The sequence below is a fragment of the Oryzias latipes genome, chromosome 10, assembly GCF_053564925.1.
Source record: "Oryzias latipes strain Hd-rR chromosome 10, Olatipes_Hd-rR_3.1".
Lineage (NCBI taxonomy): Eukaryota > Metazoa > Chordata > Actinopteri > Beloniformes > Adrianichthyidae > Oryzias > Oryzias latipes.
Genome location: NC_136246.1, coordinates 20490236 through 20516523, shown reverse-complemented (window position 1 = coordinate 20516523; position 26288 = coordinate 20490236). Strand labels below are relative to the sequence as shown.

The 26288-nt window shown below is 39.9% G+C and overlaps 1 protein-coding gene across 2 annotated transcripts in view; it reads right to left on the bottom strand.

Moving 5' to 3' along the window:
- kdm3b (lysine (K)-specific demethylase 3B) overlaps window positions 1–26063 on the bottom strand; it is a 33750-nt gene extending 7687 nt beyond the window's left edge. For both annotated transcript variants that reach the window (XM_011480268.4, XM_004073483.5), the window contains exons 1-17: window positions 25530–26063; window positions 9414–9578; window positions 7163–7276; window positions 6747–6852; window positions 6025–6146; window positions 5874–5933; window positions 4489–5181; window positions 3217–4399; window positions 2924–3140; window positions 2628–2842; window positions 2364–2516; window positions 1691–1798; window positions 1471–1598; window positions 1070–1358; window positions 733–986; window positions 267–539; window positions 3–174 (exon numbers count right to left, since the gene is read on the bottom strand). In XM_011480268.4, coding sequence (XP_011478570.1) covers window positions 3–174; window positions 267–539; window positions 733–986; window positions 1070–1358; window positions 1471–1598; window positions 1691–1798; window positions 2364–2516; window positions 2628–2842; window positions 2924–3140; window positions 3217–4399; window positions 4489–5181; window positions 5874–5933; window positions 6025–6146; window positions 6747–6852; window positions 7163–7276; window positions 9414–9578; window positions 25530–25736 — 4459 coding nt within the window. In that variant the 5' untranslated portion in view covers window positions 25737–26063. The remainder of the gene's footprint in view (window positions 1–2; window positions 175–266; window positions 540–732; window positions 987–1069; window positions 1359–1470; window positions 1599–1690; window positions 1799–2363; window positions 2517–2627; window positions 2843–2923; window positions 3141–3216; window positions 4400–4488; window positions 5182–5873; window positions 5934–6024; window positions 6147–6746; window positions 6853–7162; window positions 7277–9413; window positions 9579–25529) is intronic.
- Between the last annotated feature and the right edge of the window lie 225 nt (window positions 26064–26288).

Genomic DNA, 26288 nt, shown 5'->3' with positions numbered 1-26288 from the left:
ACTGGAGATCATCTCAAAGCCATCCCAGAAGTCCCGAACCTTTACGTCAGAAATAATCGCACAATTCCTGCAATTCACCAGGTCCACATCTTGATCTCCAAACTCTTCGCTGAAGGCTTCAGGTCGCCACAATCCTCCTTTTAGACGTTTATGAATCCCCGATACCAACACGGGCTAAAATCAGAAAAGATGAGGACCAGGACTCAATGAGCCTCTGCTGCCTTGGTTTTTATGGTGTCCGTTTTTTCCATTCTACTGATGCTTACCTGTCCCTGCTTCCAACACTCCCTGAAAATCTTCCAGTTGTTGCTGTTGCTGGGGTCTTGCAGGCAAAGGAGTCGCCCGTCACAGAGCCAGGAGTGGGAGGTGTGCGGTTCCAGAACACTGAGACCCATTACCCCATCTTTACGAGCCCCCATCACACCAAGTTCTCCACCTTCAGGGGCCCCGGGGCGGCGGCCCTCTGCCTTTTTGGTCTCCACCACCGAGGCAATGATGTGATCCAGGAAGTTTGGGAGGCTGCTCTTCAGCTTGTCGCTCTAAATGTCCAAAAACAACCTTTGAGTTAGATTATTGGGAAGTGTTTTTTCAATCATTTTACTTTCCAAAATCACAAATATTCAATTCCATAAGAAATTACTTTCTAACACCCTGATTTAAACAAAGAAGCAGGTAACACAGGAAATGTTGTTGTTGGTGAACCAACAAGTGAGCAGATGGGAGAGAACGTACACTTGCTGATGTGAAAACAGAGGGGAATGGCACTCCACTCTCTCCAGGACCTTGGGGGAGTTTGCCTGGTCCAGAGTTGAGCAAGTCTCGAAGGCTGGATCCCTCTGGTTTAGACTGGGCCATACTGGGGCCCAGTAACAAGCTGTTAAAGAGCTTAGGACTGGAAACAGAAGGCTTCGACAGAGCACCCAGAGAATCCAGGCCGAACGGTGGTCGACTTTCTCGATTCATCATGGAGCGAAGTGAACCGGACTCTGGAAGGGCATCACAAGAGGAGGGTGACTCCAGCGTAATTCTGATCTCGATTTACACCTTGCGATTGGGATTTCATAGTTACCCTTGGTGTCATCCTTGGCTTTTTGCGTGGCCAAATCTGCCAACCAGTGAAGAGCAGAGCTGTTGCCCTCTCCCGACGAGCGAGAGTCTTTGACGGGAGTCTGGGGGACGTTACAGGATGAAGACACAGCAGGGAAGGAGTTGCTGGTGCTCCCCACAACTTCCCCACCCCCGGTGTCTGAAGGCATTGCTGTTGGTATAGCTTCTGTTTTGATTACTAGTGTTTCTCCCTCTGGCTTGGGAGTTACAGAGGTCGACGAAGGAAGGCCACCCACACTGCTTGTTGAAGACTGATGGAACGAGCACAAAAAATGAATGAATACGTTGAAACAAAACAGCAAAGTAAGTTCAACAAGTTGAAAACGGCATCAAAACAGAAGCACTAAGGTGGTAATGCAGTACCTGTGAAAACCCGTTGGGGGCAGTTGGGCGCACTAAAGGCTTTGTGTGTCTACTAGCGCAGGGACAGTTGGCTTTAATACCCCATTTGCCTCTGGCAGCGTGTACCATATCGCCAATGTTGTACAGAGCTGAAAAAAGCAAAAAACAATTATCTCATAGCTGTATCCGTGCGAGAGCACACTGCTAAAATCTAACTACAGGGCTCAATCATCCATCTTACCCGTCCCAGGTATAATTTGTGTAGGCATAAGGTTTTGCGGCTCATGAGGTTGACCTTTGGCACACTTTAACCAAGAGAAAACGTCGTCCTCTGGAGCTTCATCCAAGTCTGAAGAAAAATTAACTGTGAGTTGTTTATTTTTTTCCTCACTAAGATCATTTCTTTAATGTCAGCTCTGATAACAGCCAAGTTAGCTTAGACTGAAGGGGGTACAAAATAAAAAGCTAGAGGACAAAGGTCAATCCCAATTTTACTGGGAACTAAAAACATCAAAACATTGGAATGCTGTGAATTTAAAAGACAAACTAATGAATATTCAAGCAACTAGATAGATAATAGAGTCTCAATTCATAGAACTCGTGATTAAAAGCAGTAAATCTAATGTCCAAAAAAAATCTCCTTTTAAGACGGATCCAGTCGGCGGATAAATAGATTTATGTAGTTATACATTACTTACTAATACTACATCATCAGGGATCAGGGCATTACAGAAAATTTATGTGACTCAAGTATTAATATTCTTATATAAATAATCACATTTACAGCACAGCTGATGTATTTTGAGGCTGAAACCAGCATTTTACTAAAGAAAAATGTTCTCTTGAATGAAATTTTCTCTAAACTTTGATTTTATTACAATAGTTTTACGATGAAGTAATTGATGCTGGCTTACCTTCCCTTGGTCTGTTCCTGCGGAGTCGGTAGCAGTCCAGACACACGCCGAAGCCACATTTACGACACACCCAGTGGATGTTGAACAGCGTGGTCTCGCAAACGTCGCACATTTCTCTGACGCCTCGTACCGCACGTTTCCACGCCACTTTCTCTGAGGGGAGGATGGGAAGATAATACTTGTAACAACAGACAGTTTCTCACGGGCAGAATGAAAGATAAGACAACTGGGGGAAAAAAAGAGGAAGAAGGTGCTTCTACTCACGGTGAGGCTCCACCATCATCATAGCTTCTTTCTCAGACATAACCAACTGACAGAACTGATCTCCCACGTTGGCAAGAATGTACTTGGAAGTGTCAAGGTCGAGCCCTTCTTGAACTGCTGGCACAGGCAACCACAAGCCCATAGCCATGGCGTCGCTTTGCTGAGGGCTTAAGAAGCCCTCCACCCGCAGCACACCTTTACGAGTGAAAGCCAACCTGATCGCCACAAAAGAACGTTTTTAAAGACTTGATTATTTATAAAACATCAACTGAACAACATTTTGAAAAGCACGTTACCTTCTAAAGTGGAAGAAACGACAGGCGACATTTGGGTCATCGTCATCCTCGCTGTCGTCTTCTGTGTTCCGATATTTGCGGTACCGCTCAAGTCGGCATTCGCGGCACTTGTGCAAATGTGGAGCCACGCTGATGCAGGAGCCATCTTGGAGAAATGACTCCCCAGATTGTTTTAGACGGCGCACCTTGCTCTGGTCTTTTAGAATAGACTGGCCCACTAAAAGAGATGCCGATGTAAGTCTACGGACAGAAGTTATGCTTTCCTAATGTTGGCGAAGAAAGAGCATCATTACCTTTGAAGGGTTTGTTGCGAGGCCGACTCTTAGCGGCCCCTTGGATTTTGCCCTTTTGCAGAATGGTTCCATCCTTGGCAGAATGAGCGAGTCCTCCGGTAACGTCGCCTCTTTCAAGGCCGTCCTCGTTCTCACTGAGGTCTGAAATGTCACTGTTGCTGCTGGAGTCTGAGTCGTGTTTAGATGACTGACCTCTCTCTTCTAGAGAAAAATTCTGGCTCGGATCAAAAGCTGCGGGCATGTCTTCCATTTCACCAGGCTCGGTACTTCCGAACAAAGGCCCGCTTGAGGTGGATGTGGGCAACTCCCCAGCTCTTTCATCCTCTTTTGCTACAATTCCCTCACTCTGTGATGTCTGAGAAGAAGCTGCGGAGGAGGAAGAGCTGACTGAAGCAGCAGAAGACAATGCCGGGAAAGAGGATGAAAGGATCCCCTTCGGGGGTTCTGCCATAGTGAACAGGTTAGGCTTACTGTCCAAGGCCACTCCTAAAGACTTAGACTCAGTCCCAGAGAGGCCAGCAAAAGAGGTATGGGGGCTTTTATCCCCATATGCCAGAAACGGATTAGCAGACTCTTTGGAGGCCTGGAGAAATATATTCTGATGGCAGTCTGTGGATTTAAAATTAGACTGTGGGGCTACGCCCCCTAAGGATGTCCCATTATTATTACTTTTCTTAATAGCACTTTGGGCTCCACTTGCACCACTCTGACCTCCAACACTTAGGCCGGAAGTCCGCCCTCCTGCAGAGCCTCCCTGGAAGACTGATGACTTGTTGAAGACACCATTTCCTGCTGGTTGTACCTCAGGCACTTTGGTCTGCTCAGGCTTTTTCAGTCCTTCAGGTGAAGCTGCAGCATTGAAGAGATTGGGGGGATCTTTACCAAGACTCTCAGACACTGAGGTGAAGTAATTTGTGTCCTTGGGTTGAGCCGGAGTTATGCTTGAGCTGTTGCCAGGAGTTTGGGTCATGCACTGGAAAAACAGATTCTTGTCTTGTTTAGTCTGAGCTTCTTTACTGGAACCACTAAAGCCGAAGCCAAAGGACCTAGGAGTGTCATGGGTGACTGTGGAGGTGGAGGTGGTGGTGGGAGCTCCATTGGTCTGAGAGGTGACATCTCCAAACACAGGAGCAGCAGTGGGTGCAGCCTGAGGAAAACTGAAGTTATATGTGGTTTTGGATCCCTAAAAGAAAGGAAAATGGAAAAATTACAATGCCGATAACAAATCCAGCTTTATGTGTATTTGATGAAAGACAATGAGGATCGTCTCACCTCATTTAAGGCTCCCCAGGTGGTGGCTTTGGGATTAAACCCCACAGATGAAGAAAGCGCCACACTGGGTACACTGTCCTGTGACCAGGAAATAGTGACAGGTCCTGGAGAAACAAGAGCTGATGTTTTCGAGAAAGACGTCTGACAGGCGTCCTCCTGCTCAGCTTGCTGGGAGGGGGAAACTTTTGGAGCTGGAGCTCCAGGGACCAGGATTGGCATCTGGCCCAGCGAGGGAAAAGATGTAGTAGAGAAAAGAGAAGGAGCTGGTTTCAGGGGAGGAGGAGTGGGGGTGGGGGTGACTGGGCTGGAGGAGTCGGAAGCTCCCTGCGTGGGGAGCGAGCGACCGTTTTCTTTGACGTGAGCCAGACTGCGAGGAGTAGTGTTGGACTGGTTGGTCTGGAGTGATGCGTTTGGAGACGACACTCTGCCCTGAGGAGAGGTTCCTTCTGAGGGGCTTCCGTTCTTGATTGCTTTGTTGACTTTGTCTGCACCGTCTGTGGCCCAGATCCCTATCCCGTCCACTGGGGTGTTTCTTGAGTCCTCGCAGTTCTGTGCGTCCGTTTGAAACTCCCCAGCTCCTTTAAATCGCTTCAAGTTGAAGTCCTCTTCACCCTCTGAGGAAGTTCTCCGTCTCCGCCCGCCATCTCCTTTTACCGTTTCACTCTCCTTCCTTCGTTGTCCATTCTTACCAATCTGAAGGAGAATTCAAGAAGGAATTGATGTGGAAGAAACACATCAGGAATTCTTTTAGATGACACAAACTGTATCAAGCAGTTTTAAATAGAGTAACTTCTGACTCGGTCTTGTGAATGTGGCTTAGTTATTTCTTGATTTTGTTATTTCTCATCTGTTTTACAACATTTGTCCTTTTTACAGTCAGGATTTAGGGTTCAAAACATTCAGAATTACCAACAGCTTTGAATAGAATTCACATATTATTGGCTGTTGCTGCAATCGTATTGCAGGTCTAGTTCAAGCGTAGCCTCAAATACAAATATACACTGTGTCTGAAGATCCTTAAACACAACTGTAACAGTAAAATCAGTCCAACACAAGAGGCCTTCAGCTCTGATCTGCTTGCTGATCAGCTGTTGGACAGAACAAAAAAATAAAATAAAATAAAACTGTGGATGACTTCACCTACTTGTGTCACAATCAATTGATTGGGTTACTTTACCCAACAGGACTGTACATGATTCAATCTATATTTGTAATGCATAAAATACATAAATAAACCTTGAACCTATACATGTTCTGGAATTACAACGATTGTTTTTCCCCCCATGAGTTTTAAACTGTGAACAAAGATGCTCTATGGTACATTAAATAATCTAAATGAAAATGTGATTTTGAATTTATTTAGGCTTCTTTCAATTTAAAAGTACCTCTTCTTCTATAAGCATGACATGTATCACACGGGGGTCCACCATCTCATGGCTGTTTTTCTACAAAAAAAAGAATAAACAAATTTAAAATTCTTCACATGTTTTATATTCATAACTTATGGCAAATATGAAGCAGAAAGCAGAAATGTACCTCCTCCAAAGCAATCTTCATTATATGGGAAGCAGGGTCATGCTGCGAGACCAGTCCGGAGGCCCAGCCGTCAAACTCAGGCTGGTACACACGAACTCTGCGGCCTTTAATGCTGTAAGTCCCTGGAAAACAAAATCAGTGAGAAAAGGCTGAGTTTGATAGCGACAAAGTTCAAACTACACATAAATTAGACAGCAAAAAACTTTACACAAAAACATGCTTTAAATAATTTCAAATTTTCCACAAATAGCCCATTGAAAGTAAACCTGAAACAGAATATAAGCAGGAACCAGAACCCAAAAAACAGAAGAACAGTCTTTTAACTACTGACTACCCACAAACAAAGGAAACTTTTTGCAATGGAAAAAGTAATAATTAAATTGTACAGTGTTCCCTTGTAATATTGCAGTATTAGTATTTCTTTCAGTGCAATTTTGCATGCTTTTTTTTCTGTGCACCAGACTGTGTCCTGCGTCCCGATTGGCTGTTGACCTCGTCAATGAATCTCCTCCGTTTTAAAGGTAAAAAAAAAGTTCATATTTAAAAAAAAAAACAATTCCTTTATTCTTTTAGGAGTCTTGTATGTGACAGCTTGTAAAATGACTGTAATGTTCAGACTGTTTGTAAATAAAATAATAAAAAATATTAAAGTTTTTGGTTCCTCTTTAGGTATAACTGAAAATATATTTTTTTCTATTTGGTAATTAATGTAAATGTCTTACCCTTTCTGAAGATATCCTGGAGTTCAAAGTTGGAGCGCCAGCTGGAAACGGCTGCCTGCAGAGCCGGATACTCCAACAGAAGAGGATGTCTCAGATCTTTATCAACCTGGAAAAAGACACAAACATTTCAGAAGAACAATAACAATGCAAAAAAAACAAAAACAAAAACATTTGTACTATTGTAATGGTTAAAAAAGTTCAAGTTAAAACATATGCTCTGAAATTATAAACAGTCTATGTTTTTATGCTTAACAAGGAGAAGTTTTGAGTGTTTCAATTCAAAGCTAAAACGATATTTTAGAAAATAAAAAATTAAATTTCTGTCAATGTACTGTGTTCTTCACAAGTTGGTTCAATGGGTTCCACAATTAACTAAAAACTTTCAAATCTTTAGAGTAAAACACAAATCTGCAAACCTCAAATCTCTGGACAGTTGTGTTGTCAGGAAGAAACTCAAAATTCTTGCTTCCGAAATACTCAACAGGAACCAAGGATCCTAAGCCCACTCTATCCACAAGCGAATGAAAAACCTGGAAATGAAATAAGGAATTAATGCTAAAAACAACCTTACAGATAAAACAAAGGTTTTTTTTTCTGTTTCTGATTTTCTGTTAATGTGACAATGAGATGAAAGATTTTCTGAACATTGAAACATCATTTCAATGTTTACCAAAACAGCTTTACAACAGGATTAATGGAACACCTTAACCATTCTTTTCTAAAGGTGAACAGTATAATAGGGGTGTCATATCTTATGCTCCGTTTACACCAAACGCGATATGCGTGTCAAATTTGTGCACGCCGCCTCTGTGTTGATGTGCATCAAATTCAGTGTAATACGCTTGAAAAATAAATAAAAAGTATGTTCATGAACCTGAAGCTCCTGACACATGTGGGAGGAGCTACTAATAAAGCTTTATTTTACAAACTCATTGGTACATTAAGGAAGACATGGATGGTTTGTTCATTTATAGTAAGGGTTTCTACAAAGACATGGATAAGAATGTCAGAAGGTTTGGGTTCTTGAGATTATTCAGAAGAGTGTCCAGTACGGTGAGGTTCACCATCTACTACAGGAAACGTTTTCAGTGGTACTTCTGTATCTCGGTTTGACAACCGCATTGGTCAGTAGAGGTCTTTTTTTTTTTTTACCTTTGTAGCGCTTTAAATGTAAAAACATAAAGTTTGGGACAAGAACAAACAGCTTCTCCTTCGTGCTGGTTTTGTGCTTCAGCCGCCGTTTACATCAACAACACATCACTACCGAAGTTAAAATTCCCGATTGGTTGATGCGATGCAAAACTTTGCCAAAGTTCAGATATTGGAACTCTGGAAATAATGCACCGCACAGCGAAAAACTTGACGTGTTTTCACACACTGTGGTTCCTAACATTATTAAACAGTGTTGCGTTAAGTCTGTCTGTGCCACAGACAGAGTTAGAAAGTATTTTGTCCTATGAGCCATCAGACTGCACAACACTCTGTGTTGAGAGCTTTTACTTTTACTTTAGTTTTTGATTAAGCTGAAATTCTGGGAAATTTGACTTGTTTTTAGGAATAGTTCAAATTTGCTTTTATCTTTTTTATCCATTTATATTTTTATCTATTTATGGTGTTTCTATTTGTTTTAGGAATGATGGTGTTTTTAAGTGTGGGCAGCTGGCCACTTAAAATTTCCTTCGGGATCAGTAAAGTCTATCTATCTATCTAAGGATCTCTCATCACGTCTGTAGACTTGACTTGAAACATTGAAACTGGACGCACCTGCCGCGCAAAATGCAGTCGATGTGAACGCAGCTTAAGGAATTCCAAGACTAGAACAAGTTAAAGAGCTTTTGTGGAATCAGCTTCATATTTCAGTTCAGGATGGGGACACCAGCACCAGCTTTTATCATAGTTCATCGGTAGCATTAGGGGGTTTTCAATATCCTCCCCGATCGTATTGGCCTGTCTTTCTTAACCATAATGTGTATGTTTTGTTCCAATCACTAACTTTTTTCTCTAGGTTCTTTTCTGCTTTCTTCATAGCAGCAGTTCCAAATGAAAACATTTATTATCTTCTCTTGCTGTTGTAGGTACTGACATAAAGAGTATTGTGGTTTAACAGATGTTAAAGGGATTTTTATGCTCATGTCTCTACTCTTTCACTGCTGTAATTATTAACTAGTATTTCCTTTTAACAATAGATATATCAGGGACTTTTTTTTTATTATGCTATCTCATCCCATGAAGGCACTAAGATGTTTGGTGACTTTCTCCCTGGTTTCTTGCCATTGCAATCACTAGTTTGTTTGTTTTTTTGTCCTAAAAAACATTTTGAAAGATTTTGTGATCCACTTAGAAGCAGTTTTCTTCTTCCCCATCACCTTTTTTGTGCCCAGTAACTGATTTCTTTCCGAAATCCCTCCGTTGTAATCCATTGGGCATTTATGTAAGTAATTTTTTAACAACTAAGATAATCAGATCTTATTGGAATTATCTGAAATAAACTGGATTATAACAGTCAAAAATATTAAAGCTCAGTTTGGAGGTTTTTGTCTTTTGTTTAGTGCTTTAAGACCACCTCAGTTGTTTACTAGTGCTTTCTAAAGTAAATGAATTAATTTAAAGCTTTAATGGCTAAACACAGCTTCTGTAGGTTCAACTGCAATGTAAGCATTTACTTACCAAAGCAGGCCAGGCTGTGACGGACATAGGAATTCCAGCTGTCGTGTTACCATCATTCCGATTAACCCATACGATGGAGTGTTCCACCAGCACGGCCTTCACCCCCTCGTCATACACCTGCACCCAGGAGCACTGCTGCGATGCATTCTCAAATTCAACAAATACCTGCAGGTCACAAACACAGAAAAGAAGTTTATAACTTCAGCCGAAACACAAATACTAGCTGCGTTTACATGGACAAAAGTAATCGGAAAGAACGCCTGATCGGAAGAAAAATGCGTCATGTAAACACGCCGTTTAGAATAGTCTGCCCCGATCAGACTCGTTCGGATCAAAATTGCTTTCCTATCGAGATAGGTGGGTTATGCAGATTGTTGATCCGATCGTTGTGCATGTAAACGGTTCATTCCGATCCGTTGTCACTACTGCTCTGGTTTAACGTCATGCATAGAGCTGTGGCGTGTGGGATTTTTGATCACTGCGGGGATGAACCAGCACTATTCTTAATAACAAATACCAGTAACAACTAACTACTACCTAACTAATGAACTAACTATATAGGTGTTGTAGAATGACTATGAGGATGTCTGTCAGCGCATGTGTAGGAGGAAGGCGCGTGCACAAGTGTGTTGGGGGTGCGTGTTGATTCTTCTGCAGCGGACTCCTCTTGAGCTGCACGCGAGTTTCACCTGTGCTCTCTGGTAGACATCTTCTCAGAATATTATATATTGCCCAGTAATAAACGAGACTGCAGACACTCTGTCACCTTTCCGGTAGCCATTAAGCCTGACACGCATGAAGAACACGGAGCAGGAGGCTCCGCCTTTGTTTATACAGACACGCAACTTTGCGCTGCGCAAAATAGTTTCCAAACAAAACATGTAGTGATTTTCATCGAAATCGAAATTGACAGCCGCGCGCCGGCAATAGGCGAGAGGCGCGGTGCAGGGAATGAAGGAGATCATTGATAAAAAGGTTTCCCCTAGAAATCCTTGAAGTCTGAACACAGGACTAGCAGAAAGAGTAAATTATCAGCAAAGATGACTGTGTTTAATGTGTTTATTATAGTTCTAATCACGCACCATATGCAGAACTTAAAAAAAAAAAAAAAAAGTGCGGTGACATGGTTATCATCATACCCCTATTCATGCATAGATGGTGTTTTGCTCCAGAGAAGGCTTTGGAGCTCAAACAGGACCGACCAGCTGCTGGGCAAAGCGCGGAGCCCTGCCCCGCTGGCTCCTCGCCTTTCCCTTTTCTTACACCCTCGCGAGGGGGGTGCCGGGGAGGAGCGCTTTGTGCTCCCTGACGTCTGGACCCTGCGCGGTCCGGCCTCGGGTGCCGGTAGACCGAGCGAACCGTGTTTCTGAGCAGAGCAGCCGGGGAGGATGCTTTGTTACATGTGCGCTATGTGGGGGAGACTCAGACTGCGATCCGTCATGCCACTCTGGGTTAGCAAGCTGCTTGGGCAGATCTCGGACTGCCAGCTCACACACGGGCTTTGGGGCAGTGTGTGAGCTTTTCAAAGCAGAAATGCCGCTCAGTCCTTACAAACCGTTCAATCACCTGGATTTGTGTTTCCAGTCGTGTCCCGACAAAATAAAGGCTGATATTATTCCACATATTTACGTGCAGCCATGCAGATTCCGGCATTTCCCTTATGGAAAGGCTAAATGTTGTTAGCACGTGTTAGCCTTCTCAAACTCCGTTCAGCAACAAAAAAAAGCACCAACCGCACGGATTAAAAATAAAATGATGTGTGAACAGGCGTAACAATAATAAAAGCACGTTTAGAAGATCATCTCGTATATTACTGAGCTATGTGGCAGCTCAGTTTTTTTACACCGAGACTCGTTTCCTCTTCCGTTATTTTAAAGAGAAGTGCGCATGTGCAAATGACCGAAAGTGTGGCCCATAGGGACGTTTGTTACATTCGGAAAAGGTTTTTCTGGGCCCATGTACACGGTTGAATTCTAATCCGATCTTTGATCCGATCAAGATATTTTGCACATGTAACCGTAACTGTCAGACGGTTGAGGTAACATTACGTTAAGTTGATTTAAAGAACTCCAAACTTACACATATTCATATAAAGAATCTCCTCTTTCTCTATTTAAGATTATATACTCCAGTATACATGGTCACTGATGTGAAGTCCAATTTAGCCAGAGAGAAAAGGATGGTTTGAGCGAGGAGTGAAAGAAGCCATCTTTGTCAAGTAAGAGAAACCCTTTCTTAATAAGAATGGTGGTCTCAGGTTTATTCTTCCATCAATCTACAGCAGTGTTCCGAAACCCGAACAAACTGAACCACTTTCACCTCGGTTATTAACAGCTGAAAGAAATGACCAGTTTGTGAAGAGTAGCTACTGCGCCCCAACCCCAGCTGAGGACGAAGGACTCCTAACGACCCAAATCCATGTAGTCTAAGTAGACGATGCTATCCAGTTTCAGGTCTGACTCCTCCCCCATGAGCACATAAAAACCAGCTCTTTTGCCAGCTATTTCAGAATTGACAAAGCTTTTTGGATAAGAGGTGAAACGTCTTCAACTTTAAAAACCAAGTCCAGGTGACAACCTTTAAACCCACTAATTTTATATCCCAATAACACCGTACGTGTTACGTCTTCATAGACATATGTATTTTTTTTTAATTATTATTAAGTATTTACTATCTAAAACCTATAAATGACAGAAAGATAACCTTCTTTGTTATTTTTTTAATTAATACAAGATTTTATTTTTTCAAATTAAGCCAAAAAAAAACAAACAAGTACAGCTAAATAAAAAATAAATTACCATTTTAAAAGTACCCAGCCCTACAAACACAGCATGGAGCAACTTGAAGTCACACCAGGCATGTTGCAGAAGCACAGCAGCTCCAAGCAGAGAACATGAGTTTACTCCAGTTACTTTGAAATTCCAGCAGATGTTCTGGCGTTTCTCTGTGAATCATCGTCTGCCCCTATCCTCTGTATTATTCATGTAAACGCAAGTAAATCAGCAGTCAAACAGTACTGGCTGTCCCTGGACTTACAAGCACATCATTTGTTCTGAGCAGTAAAATTTTTGAAGAGCAAAGTACAACTATTTTAGAGGCAGCGATCCCTTTCGTTTTGAACTCTGGAGTGAAATGCTTGGCTGGTTGGCAGAGTGCGCTGCATCACAAATCCCAGGTCGCAAGATTGACTCGTTTGTGCCTTGAGCGTAAATAGTGGCGGGTTGTGTTAAGGTGTCAATTAAGTGACAAAACACTGCAAATGTGACCCAATAGTCACCCCCTAAAGACAAAACAGAAACCACAAATGTCTAGAGGCCAGCAGATCAGACACGACCAATGATGTAATCATTTTAAACTTGTGATCATTAGGGATGTCAAAATTCTTGGTTTAAACAGTTACACCAGTGAGCTGAACCGTGGGGAAAGTGTATCATTGCATCCCTACCGCATACCATTAGGTCTGTTTAAAGTGTCAAATGTGCATTGTGCTAAATTTAAGAAAGATTTATTATTTATTATTTTTTACATTACATCAGACAATAAGCCTGGTAAAAACCAACTGAAAGTTTTTTTCTTAGTATTTACTTGCTTGGAAGCCATGAAGGCGAAGCTGCAACAGGAAGTTGGAGTTGTCCTTAACATTCAATTTAATAATTATGCCTCTCCCCCTAAGTATGATCTGTGATATTACATCTTTTATAATTATTTCAATGTTTTGTGATGTATGTAGCCTTTTTTAAATCAGTTGGTATTTTAAATTATTTTAATTGATCTGTGAACTACAAAAACCCATCAGGACGCATGTCCCATAATGCATTGTTTTGTAGTCTGTAGGGCAGCTTTCAGTCAGTTCAGTACTAAATTTCCAGCTGTGTTTGGTCAGGTTGGGGTCTTGCTTCCGCCCCTTTCTGGTGATATTTTGGTTTTGATTGACAGTTGATGTTAGAGCAAAAACAAAAATATGTCTCACACCAGGTGATCTGTGCAGCGTTACGTCCATCTGGGTGATCTCAAATTATTGTGCATCTTGGCTGCACGTATTTGGTGTCGCCAACATGAATTTCCATCCCCTAATGTTTACATACATTTAAGTATTGTTCTTAACTGTGAAATGACCGAAAGGTTATTACGGTAATCACTTGTTACTAAAAACTTTTTTTATTCTAAATTTATGGTATTTTGTTTACTATTTTTTCTGTCATGACAGCCATGCTGCTGTCAGTTTACCTTCTTGTTGCATCTTCAAAAGTGCAGAATAAAATCTGACACTGAATTTGAAAAAGCAGATTGTAATTTTTGCATCTATAATTAAAGTATTTATTTACTTTATTTATTTTATTTAGTGTATTTATAATACAGTGGAAATTAGAAGATCTGGTTTGCATGTTGATTTACGGTATGCGCCCCTAAATTTTCAGGTTGTGCCCCTAAAATTTTCATTTAGGGGCCACAGTGCTGCTAGTGAAAAAAGTTAGTCTGGAGCCCTGGCTGGTCAGAATAATACAAAGAAAACATGAATATTTCAAGCATCAGTAGCTCCAACTGGTACTTGGTAAGGGGATATTTTAGAATGTCCGTCATTATTTCTTTGCGGCAGTGTAGTCGCTACTTGGCGTCTATCTTCTTCGCTGGTATGTGTGCTCAGCAAGGCAGTTTTGTGTTTGAGCGCCCCCAAGTTGTGTTTTACTGTAACTTCAGAAGCTCCAGACACGTGTGCAAAAGCGCCTTTCTCATTGGTCGAATAGATTTCGACGCGACGCGTCGAAGAAAAAAAACGAAACCGAGGCGTTTTTTTTTTTGACGCTTTGGCGCGTGGCGTTTTTTCGCGTCGGTGTGCACACTCACATTGGTGCCCTTTGTTTAGTCAATCACAATCACAGTCACCGGTGAACATCCAGGGTTCAGACATTGAGGTCGTGGACACATTTAAATATCTGGGTGTTCACCTGAACAAACAGACTGGACTGGTCCAACAACACGGATGCTCTGTACAGGGGGGGGGGGCAGATTCGCCTTCACCTGCTGAGGAGACTGAGGTCCTTTGGCGTGTGCAGACAGCTGCTGAGGACCTTTTACGACACTGTGGTGGCCTCAGTGGTCCTTTATGGAATTGTGTGCTGGGCGGGGGGCAGTGCAGGCAGAGACTTGAAGAGGCTTAACAAACTGGTTAGGAGGGCCGGCTCTGTCCTGGGCTGCACACTTGAGTCCATCGAGGAGGTGGCGGACAGGAGGATGTTAGCTAAGCTGACATCCATCATGGATAACCCCTCCCACCCCCTGCACAAAATTGTAGAGGCGCTGACCAGCTCCTTCAGCACAAGACTGTTGCACCCTCAGTGTAAGAAGGAGCGCTACCGCAGGTCATTCCTCCCCACAGCCATCAGACTGTACAACACCGTGTCAAAGTGACACTCCACGGTCCCAGGGGTGTTTTTCTGTTTAGTTTAGTCATTGATTCATTTACTTTTGTTGTAGTTGTTGTTTTTCAATTTTAAATTGTTTTTTGTTCCTGAACAGTTGTTTGTTTTTGTTCTTGGTGTGAACTTCATTAGTTATTTCTGTATTTTGAAAAAATTTGTAATGTTTTTTTTTTACAGTTTACATGTTTTGCAGACCCCATGTTTTTTACACTTTTGCAGCTGTATTTATTTAATATTTATTTCTTTATTTAATAAGAATCTCATTTTTGATAATTTTTCATAATAATTTTAGTAATATTTTTAATTATCTAATATAAATGTAATTTGTGATGTCCTTTATTGATGTTATATTATATAGATTATTTCTGAATGTCGTGTTGCTGCCACAGATAAATGAAATTTTCCCATTGTGGGATTAATAAAGTCATCTATCTATCTATCTATCTAGTCACGAGGCGTTAAAAGTCGGCGAAAATCGCCGGCGAAATTCGTCCCGGTGTGAACAGGCCTTAACGCTAATGAACTTCTATACAAGATGTAAGTAACTGACCTTTAATTCATGTTTCTTTTTGATTGCTGCTACAAGACTTTTTATTTTTTCTTACAAGAAATTAAATTGTGGCTGTTCTTAGCCAGTGAAAAAAAATGTCAGTTCAAATCCTGAAAAGCTCTAGAAAGACTTTGTTTCTATTTACAAACTATCCATTAAGCTTCGTCAGTACCGGTTTCAAGTATCAACTACTAAGCATCACAATGTGCCAAACAGAGCTTTAATTTTCTCCTATTTGCACATTTTTCCTTTATTTATTTATACGTTTTCTTGTTTCTTACCACTGGCGAAATTTTAATTAGAAATTACAATATATATATATATATATATATATATATATATATATATATATATATATATATATATATATATATATATACACACACATACACACACACCTTTTAGGACTTATTTTTTAAAAAAAATTCTTTGTTGATTTTGTTCATTGCAGACTAAATTCAAGCAACTAAGATCATTTACAAATTCTCAATAAATGTTGAACTATTCCAGCCCTGGACTTATACTATTCTTTTTATTTTGGCTCACTGTGTATTTAAGTTTGACACTATTTAAAGCCATGAGATAATTCAGATCATGACTCAATCATTACTAAGGGCTCTATCTAGCCTGGGGCTGAAGTTAAGTATTTGCTGGACTGTAAACACATAGTGATGACATATCCAGGCAGTGACACGTTTTGCCGCATACAGATGTGGTAAAAACAACCACCTACTGTATCGGTGTACATAGCTACTGTGCTAAGTCAAAAATGGTAAAGGAGTGTTTTGAGTGCAGCTAGAGAACGTAAGCAACTACTCCACTGTTTCCAGCAAAGTACAGAGCAGAAAGTTTGCTGTGAACAGGTCCTCTACCTTTAACCCTTTAACAGCAAAGATGTCACCAGCCACGCCAAAATAACACACTCTTTGACCATTTATGCGATCAACATTTATCGGCTAATTCTGACACAGAGAACAGCAGTCTTTCATATCAACTCTGCTCCCTGCTAACATAACTGTATGACACTTCACCCTCCCTGCCTCCAGTGTGGCTCCACTGGTGTGTTAATGTGTATGAATGTCCCGGTGATGGTCAGAGGGACCGTAGGTGCGAACTGGCAGCCACAGCTGTCATTACCAAGTATGGATGAGGAGTGAATGAATAATAGACACACTGTAAGCACTTTGAGCGTCTGGAAAAGCGCAGATAAATGTAATCCACTAGTATTATTATTGTTGTAAGACAAAGGCTACACTATGATTCTCATTAACTGCTCTTGAACTGATTCATATGTCAACAGAATGCGACACAATTTCAACACAATAAAACACGTAAAAACAAACTGGCGGTCCAATCTAAGCCCTTAGCCACAAAGTTGGGGATCTTCTACCAGTACATATGACCTCAATAAGGTTGTAAAACTTTGGCACATGGACCATGTTCTGTACAGAGCAGGAGCCCAGACTTCATGGATTGTGTGAAAACACCAAGAATAGAAAGCAAGAAGTCATTAGGAATTAGAAATCAATAAAGCAGTTCCTTCACAAAAAGTTTCTAGATAAAGGTTTCTTTTTCCAATGTCTTAATTTATGTAGTGGCTTCCTCTTTGATTGCATTCAACATAATACATTATAAAATAACATGATAAGGTGTAAAATGCGAGACCTGACTAAAATACATTTTTTAGGCTAGAAAAAAAAAAACTACACCTGGCCTGCAGATTGTGTTCCATCTACTGGGCATCTGGCTGGTAAACGTTAAATTTTGGTTACTGTCAGCAGGGTATCTGCCTGCTACTAGGGTTGGGCGATGTCCCTTAAATTGGCCGTTGCCGATGTTTGCTGTCAACCATTAGGATGGACGATGATATCGTCGGGGGGGGGGGGGCTATTTTTAATATTTCGGTCTTATATAATTGCTATTCGTTATTTTACTTTATTACTTTATTTATTTTATTTCCCAACTAATGACTCATCCGCGATTATCCAGTATAAACTGAGGGAAGTGACTTTAACAAAAAAAGTAAAAAACAAACTAGAAAAGAAATGGTCCGCTCCTGCACTTCACTAGTCAAGTGGACCGGCGGAGCGCAGACTTACAGCTTTGTGTTTGAGTGGAAAGGGGGGGTGCTTTGTTACATGAGCGGTATGTGGGAGATTTAGAACTGCGATCCGTTCCGCAGCTCTAGGGGAACGGGCTACCGAACTCAGAACCGGGTCTAAAAGCGTGTGTCTGATCGTGAGCACACACACAGCGCTTTGGGGCGGTGTAAGCTTCAAAGCAGAAAGGCCGCTCAGTCCTTAGAAATCGTTCAAACAATCACATGGATTTGTGTTTCGAGTCGTGTCCCGACTAAATAAAGGCTGATGTTATTCCCACATGTTTACATGCAGCCAAGATGCAGATTGCAGCACCACCCAAAGCTAATGTTGTTAGCCCGTGTTAGCATACTGCTGTAATTCTGGCTTCTTTCCGGCTCCGTTTTTCAACAGAAAAAGCAATGACCACACGGATTAAAAATAAAACGATGAGCGAACAGGCGTTTCATAATAATCGTAACATTATTAAAAGCACGTTTAGAAGATCGTCTTGTATATTACCGAGCTGACATATCAATGTATAAAGCCGCTCGGCAACATTGTTTGTATTGAATTGTTACATTCAATAAAGTTTGAGAAGAAAATAGCCGCTCGGCGGAACTGATATCCACTTCTGGCTTTTCAAACCCTACTGCGCATGTGCGAATGATTTATTCCGACCGAAAATGTGACCCATGTGAACGTTTGTTATATTCTGAAAACATTTTTCTGGAACCATGTACACAGTTGAATTCTAATCCGACCATTGATCCGGTCAAGATATTTTTCACATGTAACCGCGTCTTATGGTGTCGACTCGCAGCGTGGCGGGGACGTGGCATCACGATGGTGTCTCTCCATCGGGATGTCAGTCACCCATCACGATGGACGATACCATCATCCATCGGCAAAACCCTACCTGCTACTCTAACCATAGCCAATAAGGAGAAACCATGGTCCAGCCAGAAAATATTGTTCTGCAATTGTGACAATTCAGGATCCATCTTCTACTACTACTACTACTAAACAGTAACTGTTTTAAGTAGAGGAAAGAAGATAAAAGGATTAAATGGAACAGAATGGAAGGTCAATGCTTGAAAACCTGTGTGGGATCACTGCCTAAAATGAACACAATCATCAGCAGGTGATGTGACGTTTCTGCATCCGAAGAAGCGGCCTAAAGCAAAAGTTAAGAGGCGCTGGACTGGTGGTTGAAATAAATCGTATAACATTAAAAATATATATACATACAAAAACATTCCACAAAAGAAGATGATAAAGTCTTAAAGTGTTTTTATCCTAATAAAAGTGAAAAGGGCAAAGAACATTGCTGTCATTTCAGCAAAACTTTGAGTCTGATTTGGTGCTTTTGGTTTCCTCAGCTCTATTACCTGCAAATTTAATTTTTTAGGGGGAAAAAAAGATTGTGCAGTCTTTGCTGTAACATGCGTTTCTGATAAAGAGGTGATGATTCCTGGAACAAAAGGTGAACAAGTAACTGAGCTGCTCGAAAATCTTGGTCTCCATGCTTTGAATACAATGTCTGATTTATTTCCAACATGTCAAATGTTCTAAGTTCCATCCTTTCAAAACGTTCCCTGGTCTGTTCTTGGTAAACGTCACAACTATAGTAGATGTCTATGAATAGGTTCTTTATCCCAACTGTGTTTTTATTCCTCAAGGAGCAAACAGTAGTTTACTCGGATATATTTTAATTTCTATATGTCGTGCATAGATATAAAACTGAATATTGATGGGGCATTTAACTATTCTGAGAGAAATTTACACATTATCACGATTTCTAATTATTACACCCTTGCTGTTATTGCATAGAGGACATTGGAATACCTATTTTGTATTGTCACTTGTAAAATTTGGAGACTCTTAAAAAATCCAAGAAATAAATGGATATAGGGCTGGGGAGAATGACAATACATTTGGTTTAGACATTTGCAAATATTTAGCATTTTATAGGAAGCTTTGTCATTTATGACACAATTAGGCTTTTTACGGTACACTTTTACATCAAAATGTACTTTACAAGGCAGTACAAAGAAATGTGGAGAAAAATGTTCATGAATGGGTTTCGAGGCCAGAAATTCTGTAAAATTGATTACCAGTCAACCCAAACAAAATACCTTGTATCTGACAAAGTGGCCACTTCTGTTCAATGGATTTGGTATAGATATAAGTAGAAAAAATGTATTTATGAAGTATACCATCCACTGATCCAACAACAAACTCCAACAAGACAAACTTATTTTATCCTTGAGCAGAAGCAGCATATGGTGATGCCATTGGGCCTTACAGAAACATCCAGAAACGTACATGAAGTGAGCTTTTGTTACACATTCACTTATTTTAATGGCAGATGTTAGCATTAAAATAATCTTACTTTAAACAAAGTTTCTAAATAAAAGAAATATTTAGCACAGAATAAACTTAAGTAGTATACCATTTTAAACAGCATTTTTACTTTACAATTTTAAATAAACTATTAATGAAATGTTTTAGACAAAATTGCTATATTTCTATATAGCATCACGTATGGTGTTATTGGGATATAAAATTAGTTTTATCGGGTTACTTAATCGTGGTTGTGTAGCCCCACCCTAATTGTATATTTGCTGTACATGTGAACAGGCTCATTGAGTCACTGGAGATGTAAATACTCATTACAAAAACCCTGGGTCTAAGTGTGGAATGAAATTACCTACTGAGCTCTTAACTAACAACCGGCAGCAGATTAACCAGCCCCAGATGCCTAAGAGTTAATCTAGAGTGCAACTATTAATACAGCTTAAACAGTTCCCTGATCAATGAGGCTCACCAGAACAAAATTTCTTTAAAGCAGTCAGTCCTGCAGGTTAATGGGAAAAATACAACTCCCAATCCAGCCTCATAGAACCAGAGCCTGGTTAACCTTTCATCCACAGTGATGTTTTAAAGCTTTTTTTTTCTGCATGGAGGGATTTCCACTGGTGATGTCTGATTTCAACCAAGCCTGGACACAACTTCTCCTACTGGCATAACAAGAGTGACAACAGTACTCACTGCCTGTCTCTGACAACCCACAAGATACTTTTTGGCAGTCAGTCCACCAATGCTGGGTAATGTTTCTACAAACCAACAGAATATTGAAATAAATTGATATATTACAGAAGATAACAGTTAGTGCAGCCAGTTTTTGCATGAACGTATATGAGGACGTCCTTCAATTTGCACTAAAAGGGGAAACTGAAATTAATTACAAACTATCGCATCTAACACACTGGGTTCACAAACGTAAATTGATTTTTTTTGCAGGATATAGCATTAAAATGAAAGCAAGATCTCCATGCACAGCATCAATGCAACCAGTGATGATAAAAGGCAATACTGCTTATTTTTACATTTTAAATCACTAGAAAAAAATATGTTTGGTTTCCTCCTTTCCTGCTCAGTCCAACATATTTGATATATGCTTAAGTAATCTCACAATACTATGTAGCTAAAGATTTATTTTACATTTGTTTGATGACACAACTGCAGCTGTATAGTTGAAAGAGGCTCTTTAGATTCACAGTAAAGTCTGTTGACTCTATAAAGAATTACAGTTTTGGTATTTTTTTCAAAGCAATGTCTAGTTTCCAAATTACTAATGAATAATAATTAAACTTTGTTGATTATAATACAGTTTTTAAGCAAAAATGGCCCAGGGACCATATTTTATTGTTTTTTTTTTGCCCGGAAAAGAGACCAGCATTTCATTTCCAACCTTAAACAGATTGTTTTGTTCCTCTTGTGTACATGCATGTCAATGAATTAAATCATGACATTTAAGAAATTGTCTGTTGTGGATTTAAATAAAGATGTTCATCCAGCAAAGGGAAAAAACGATAAAGGCACCGACAAAAACACTCACCCATTAAATAAAAATGTGAATCATCTTGACAAAAGACCTCAAAAAAAAAACGAAGACATTTTTTACAAATAGATTTTTTGGGGGGTTAGTTAAAAGAGACGAAACTTTAAAAATGGCTTTGTCTACTTAAACAGAATTTTAAAACAGCAATTGCAATTTACAATAAACATTACCTTTGAACAATGTGTTTAGTTTTCTTAATAGAACATTCGAGTCTGCAGAAACCTGGTTATGCAGAATTCCCCATTAAACAGCAGTTATCAGAATTATTAGCAATTAGGAGAACTGTAGTTTTCTAGAACTACAGAAAGAAGATTAGATATTCTTTTCTTTACCATCATCTTTTTAGATCTATCAGATCATTATATAGTTTTTATTTATAAAAAATTATAAAAAAAAATCCACTTTCTGCCTCAGTTCATTTGTAATTTCATACGGTAGTGATCTGACAGCATAAGCAAATCATGTAGTTTCCTACAGATGTGCATGTTTATCTGATAAAACCCACAAGTTCCTGTCAGGAGTCTTTTATTCGGTTTGAAATATTTAGAACATTTTGCTACTGTGCAGTTTCTACTTTTATCTTGTACTTAGCCTTTTTTCTAAAGCCAGTCATCTCTCATTTTACACTTTTAGCAACATTATAATGAGACCCCCTGTTGAAAATTGGGAAATACTTAGATAAAGGCTAAAAACCACAGAGCAAATGTACTTGATGTGGCCAAGAGTCATTTTCCCCCCACAAACCAGTTTAAAAAGAAAACTCCTGTACCTCATTCTACTCGACTGTTGTGCTCTATCGGTTTCTTTTGCTGTTCACAACCCAAACTGCATTTCTCCTGTAGCATATCTGTTTGTTCTAGCTACGATTTTATGTTTGCAGGAAAGCAAAAACAAGATGATCCCCACTGAATGCGTTTTCAGAATATCAAGTTAAGTACCTGCTTAAGATGGTCAGTTTTTAATCTTAAATACAGTCTTGTATCAAACTGAATAATAATGAGATACTTGTTAGTTATTAAGAAATATGCGAAGAAGCTCTTATCTGTAAAGGTTAAGAGTTTGTCGTTTTTCTTGTAATCTATAGATATCAGCGAGTGACTTTCCCTTTCTACTAGCCTAGTCATTGATCCATGGAGGACAGACAGGAAGCACAAGATCTTTTTACACTTCATAACAAAAAATAATTCTTTTTAAAACAGACAAACTGCCCAAAGCTAACAAAATGTGTGGTTGGTAAAGATTGTAGGACTTAAGTTTGTGTGACGGCACAGCCTCTTTGCCAGAACACACAGTGGCATGACTCACATCATTGCTCATTTTAATCAACCGTAAAAAAAAAATCTGTAGAATCACACCAAAAACCATTTCACTATTGACTAAAAAAATCCAGAGAATGATTTTTAGTTATTGTTAATCTGTCCTGTTTGTTTTTTATTAAATGTGTTTATCACATCATCACACAAATTTCAACTATTTTAAATTTATTTACTTTTAGTTGGTCTTACTTTCTTAGGGACTAGAGACTAAAAATTAGCAACATTTTTTACAACCTGGCACAATGTAATGTGTGTTTGATTCATCATTGTATGAATGTATGACTGATGACTGTATTGTTTTTGTGTATTATTCTTATTTGATTGCTTGATATAAACTATTTCAAATCAAATCAAAATCAAATCACAATACAACTTTTCACATTTCACAACATCAGTATTATTTTGTACATTATCACTTGCAAAAAATAAATAAATTCCTAAACTCTTAGTTAACTTGTTAATACATTAAGAGGGGAATTTTCAAAACAGTCCTATTTTTATTTTTTTTTATCATTGGCTATCATAATGTGTTGTAAACATACAGATGTCCAAAAGGGTTATAACAAAAAACTTTTTTTCCTTTTGTTATCACGAGAACTCTTTCAGAAAAATAAAAGAAACTCAGAGAGACAAAATGTGAAGTTATACCTGAATTTTCCTGCATCGTCTTCAAACCTTAATGAAAATTGTGTTTTGGGTGTTTTTAACATGTTCTTGTGGCATTTTTCTCATAATGGGGGAGACATATAACGAAAGTTAAGCTTAAAGTTATTGAGTATTTCTTTAGTCAAATCGTGGTGAATCCCGAGCAGACAAAAAAATTAAGTTGGAAAAGGCCTGAAGCTGTGACATAGAAGATACTACGGCAAGCCACAAGCTCCCTGCTTCGCTCCTTTGTGATGCATCCACTTGCAGACAAATAGATCCATGTATGTCTTTGTTTTACTCATTTGAGTCGGCATCTAGCTCAAAACTGTATGGCTGGATAGCTTCAATACTGCTTGCTATTTTTTTTTGGACTGGTAACGTTAGATTGAGGTTTGAGGCAGTGTAAGCTAGTCAGAAAGTGTAAATAGAGGGATGATAGGAAATGGGGGTGGGCTTACTCTGCGCCAACAGTCCTGCGAAAAACACAGAGGTAAATTTCTAATACAGTATGCCCCCATATTTGTGGGGGTTAAGGACCAGAGACACCCGCGAATATACAGAGAACCACCCCGGCCGAAGAATGTCCGTCACGATCCTTACTCACCAAAGGCTTTGTAGAACATTTAAGAGCATTGAAATACTGCTCAAAATAGCTTTTTTCTTAATTAAGAGCAATTGACTGTACAGTACAGCTTTACTTTATAACCCACATTAGGAGTTTCTCTCTGTGTCTTAAAACCAGGAGCCAGTGCTTCCTCCCATATCAGTTAAGTGCGAGGGGGCATCTTCTTCCACAAGAGGCCGGTCTTAATCAGTCATTCATTCATCCGGTTGATAATTGTTCCCCATAATAATTATTCTCTCTTATTCAGTGTTTCAGGATATTTTCTGGTTGTTTCAGAGTCCACTGATGTCATTTCTCCGTGAAGGAGCACAAACTTCGGTTATCGCAGGAATTTAGGAACCGGTGGAAATAGCTGTGAAATGATTCTCATAAGCCAGTAATAAAAAAAGCTGGTGTCCTCTTCATCGCCGCTCCCCGGCAGCACCTCCTTTAGACGCAAAAGTCTCATCCAAGCGTTTTAATTATCTTTTTGTGATGAACCAGAGGAGGCAAGTGATAAAAAAAAACAAAATCTGAATACGAGAAACCGCGAATATTGAAACGCAAAAAAGCGGGGGAACACTGTAAACTACAGTTGCTCTACAAAACCTATGTCCCAGAAAATGCTACAGGTTTTCAGATTTTGGCTATAAACAGCAGAATCATATTAAAAAGACCACTGGGAATACTACAAAAAAAATCAAAAGATTAAAAGATGATTGGAGTGGGGCTTTAAATAGTGCTGCTTTAGAACAATAACATGGAAATACTTAAAAAAAAAGTTGAATTAGAGCTAATCTTTCAACAGATTCAAGTAAACAGTTTCATTGATAATGATATTATAAAATCTAACCACTTTAGTTTGTTTATTCTACAGTAAACTATACTAAAACCAGTCCTTCTATGTTTAAAGGTAGTTTTAGATTAACACAAATCCCCCCTAAACATTTACACTTAAAAAAAGGGTTGATGGTAACTTAGGGTGAACTTGCAGCTATTATGTAGGTCAGGCATTACTAAAGCATTACAAAGGAGGCTTTCATTAAATGGTGATATTCCTGATATATTTTGTGGTATTATATCCCACCTGGAGCAACAGTTTAGTAATTTGGACCCACCAGAAAAGCGAGCCATTTGGTCATCTCCCTTCAAGAACCCAAAGGCCTAACCCAGGACTAGTATGTCGTTGGTTTAGGGCGAAACCAGCCACTTACTAACCTCCTGCCATTTTATCTAAATCAATCATAAATTATAATAGGGCAAGAATAATCATCTAGGTGGTGTGTGAAATTGATTGACAAATATTATGGGGGATGCTGTTAATGTACATGTCACACAGGTAAAAAGAGAACAAAGCAAAGGCCTGAAAATCCCCGGCCTCGAGTTTTGTTTTCCCGTATGACGGCAGCTGATAGCTAGCGAAAACATGTAGCCGCTAATGTACACGATAACACGTCTAGCAGCACTTGTCGCAATAAACTAGTGGATTCATGTTAAAGTATAGCAAAACAAAAGTTTAAAATGATACATTAGAGAATGTTAGCGAGCCTTCGGATATGTAATACTAAGCTTCGCTTGTATGTAAATACTGACCGTCAGCCCTGCAGAAGTGGTTGTTGTTGTCGCTTCTTCTCCGCCAACCTCCGAGGCGTTAAGGCCGATTAAGCTAACAGCTCGAACCGTTCCACGGAGCCAGTCCCGGGCCCATGCAGCCTGCTCCGGCTCGGACACATTCGCGGACCTGCCGTCGTCAAGGAGCAAAAGCAGACGCTTCCCGATCAATTCGAGCGACTCCCCCATGGTTGGCTAGGGAAAAAAATAGGCTAGCTCCCTCTAACGAGCTACCATGAGCAGTTTTAACTTCTCCGTTTGGGATAGGAACTCAAGACAGCTAAGGTGAGTACAAAAGCAAAAAACCTGCGTCGGCTTTGTGTCAAATGTTCATGCACAAAGAAGATCGTTCGGCCGTTTTACCCGGGGGCAAGCGGGGGACCGAGCCCACGCAAAGAATTCACCCAGTCGAAACGTTTTTGTCCTCGGTATCAACACGACTATCCTGCTCTGTCCGCCATTGAGCCCTGCAACAATCAAACGCACTCCTCCTCGTAGACTGGCAGCACTGCGGAGAGGGATCACATAATGAAACAGCGACATCTAGCGGCCGGACACGCTCATCAAGTTCTCACAATGCACGAAGTGATGGCTGTAAAATGTAAAATGTAAAAAATGTAAAAATAATAAAACATTAGTATTTCTAATTATTTATTACTCATCCGCTTATATTTATTTGCTTACTTTAATTGTATACAAATAAATACTAATAATTGCAGGACTTTTTACATTACATTTTTA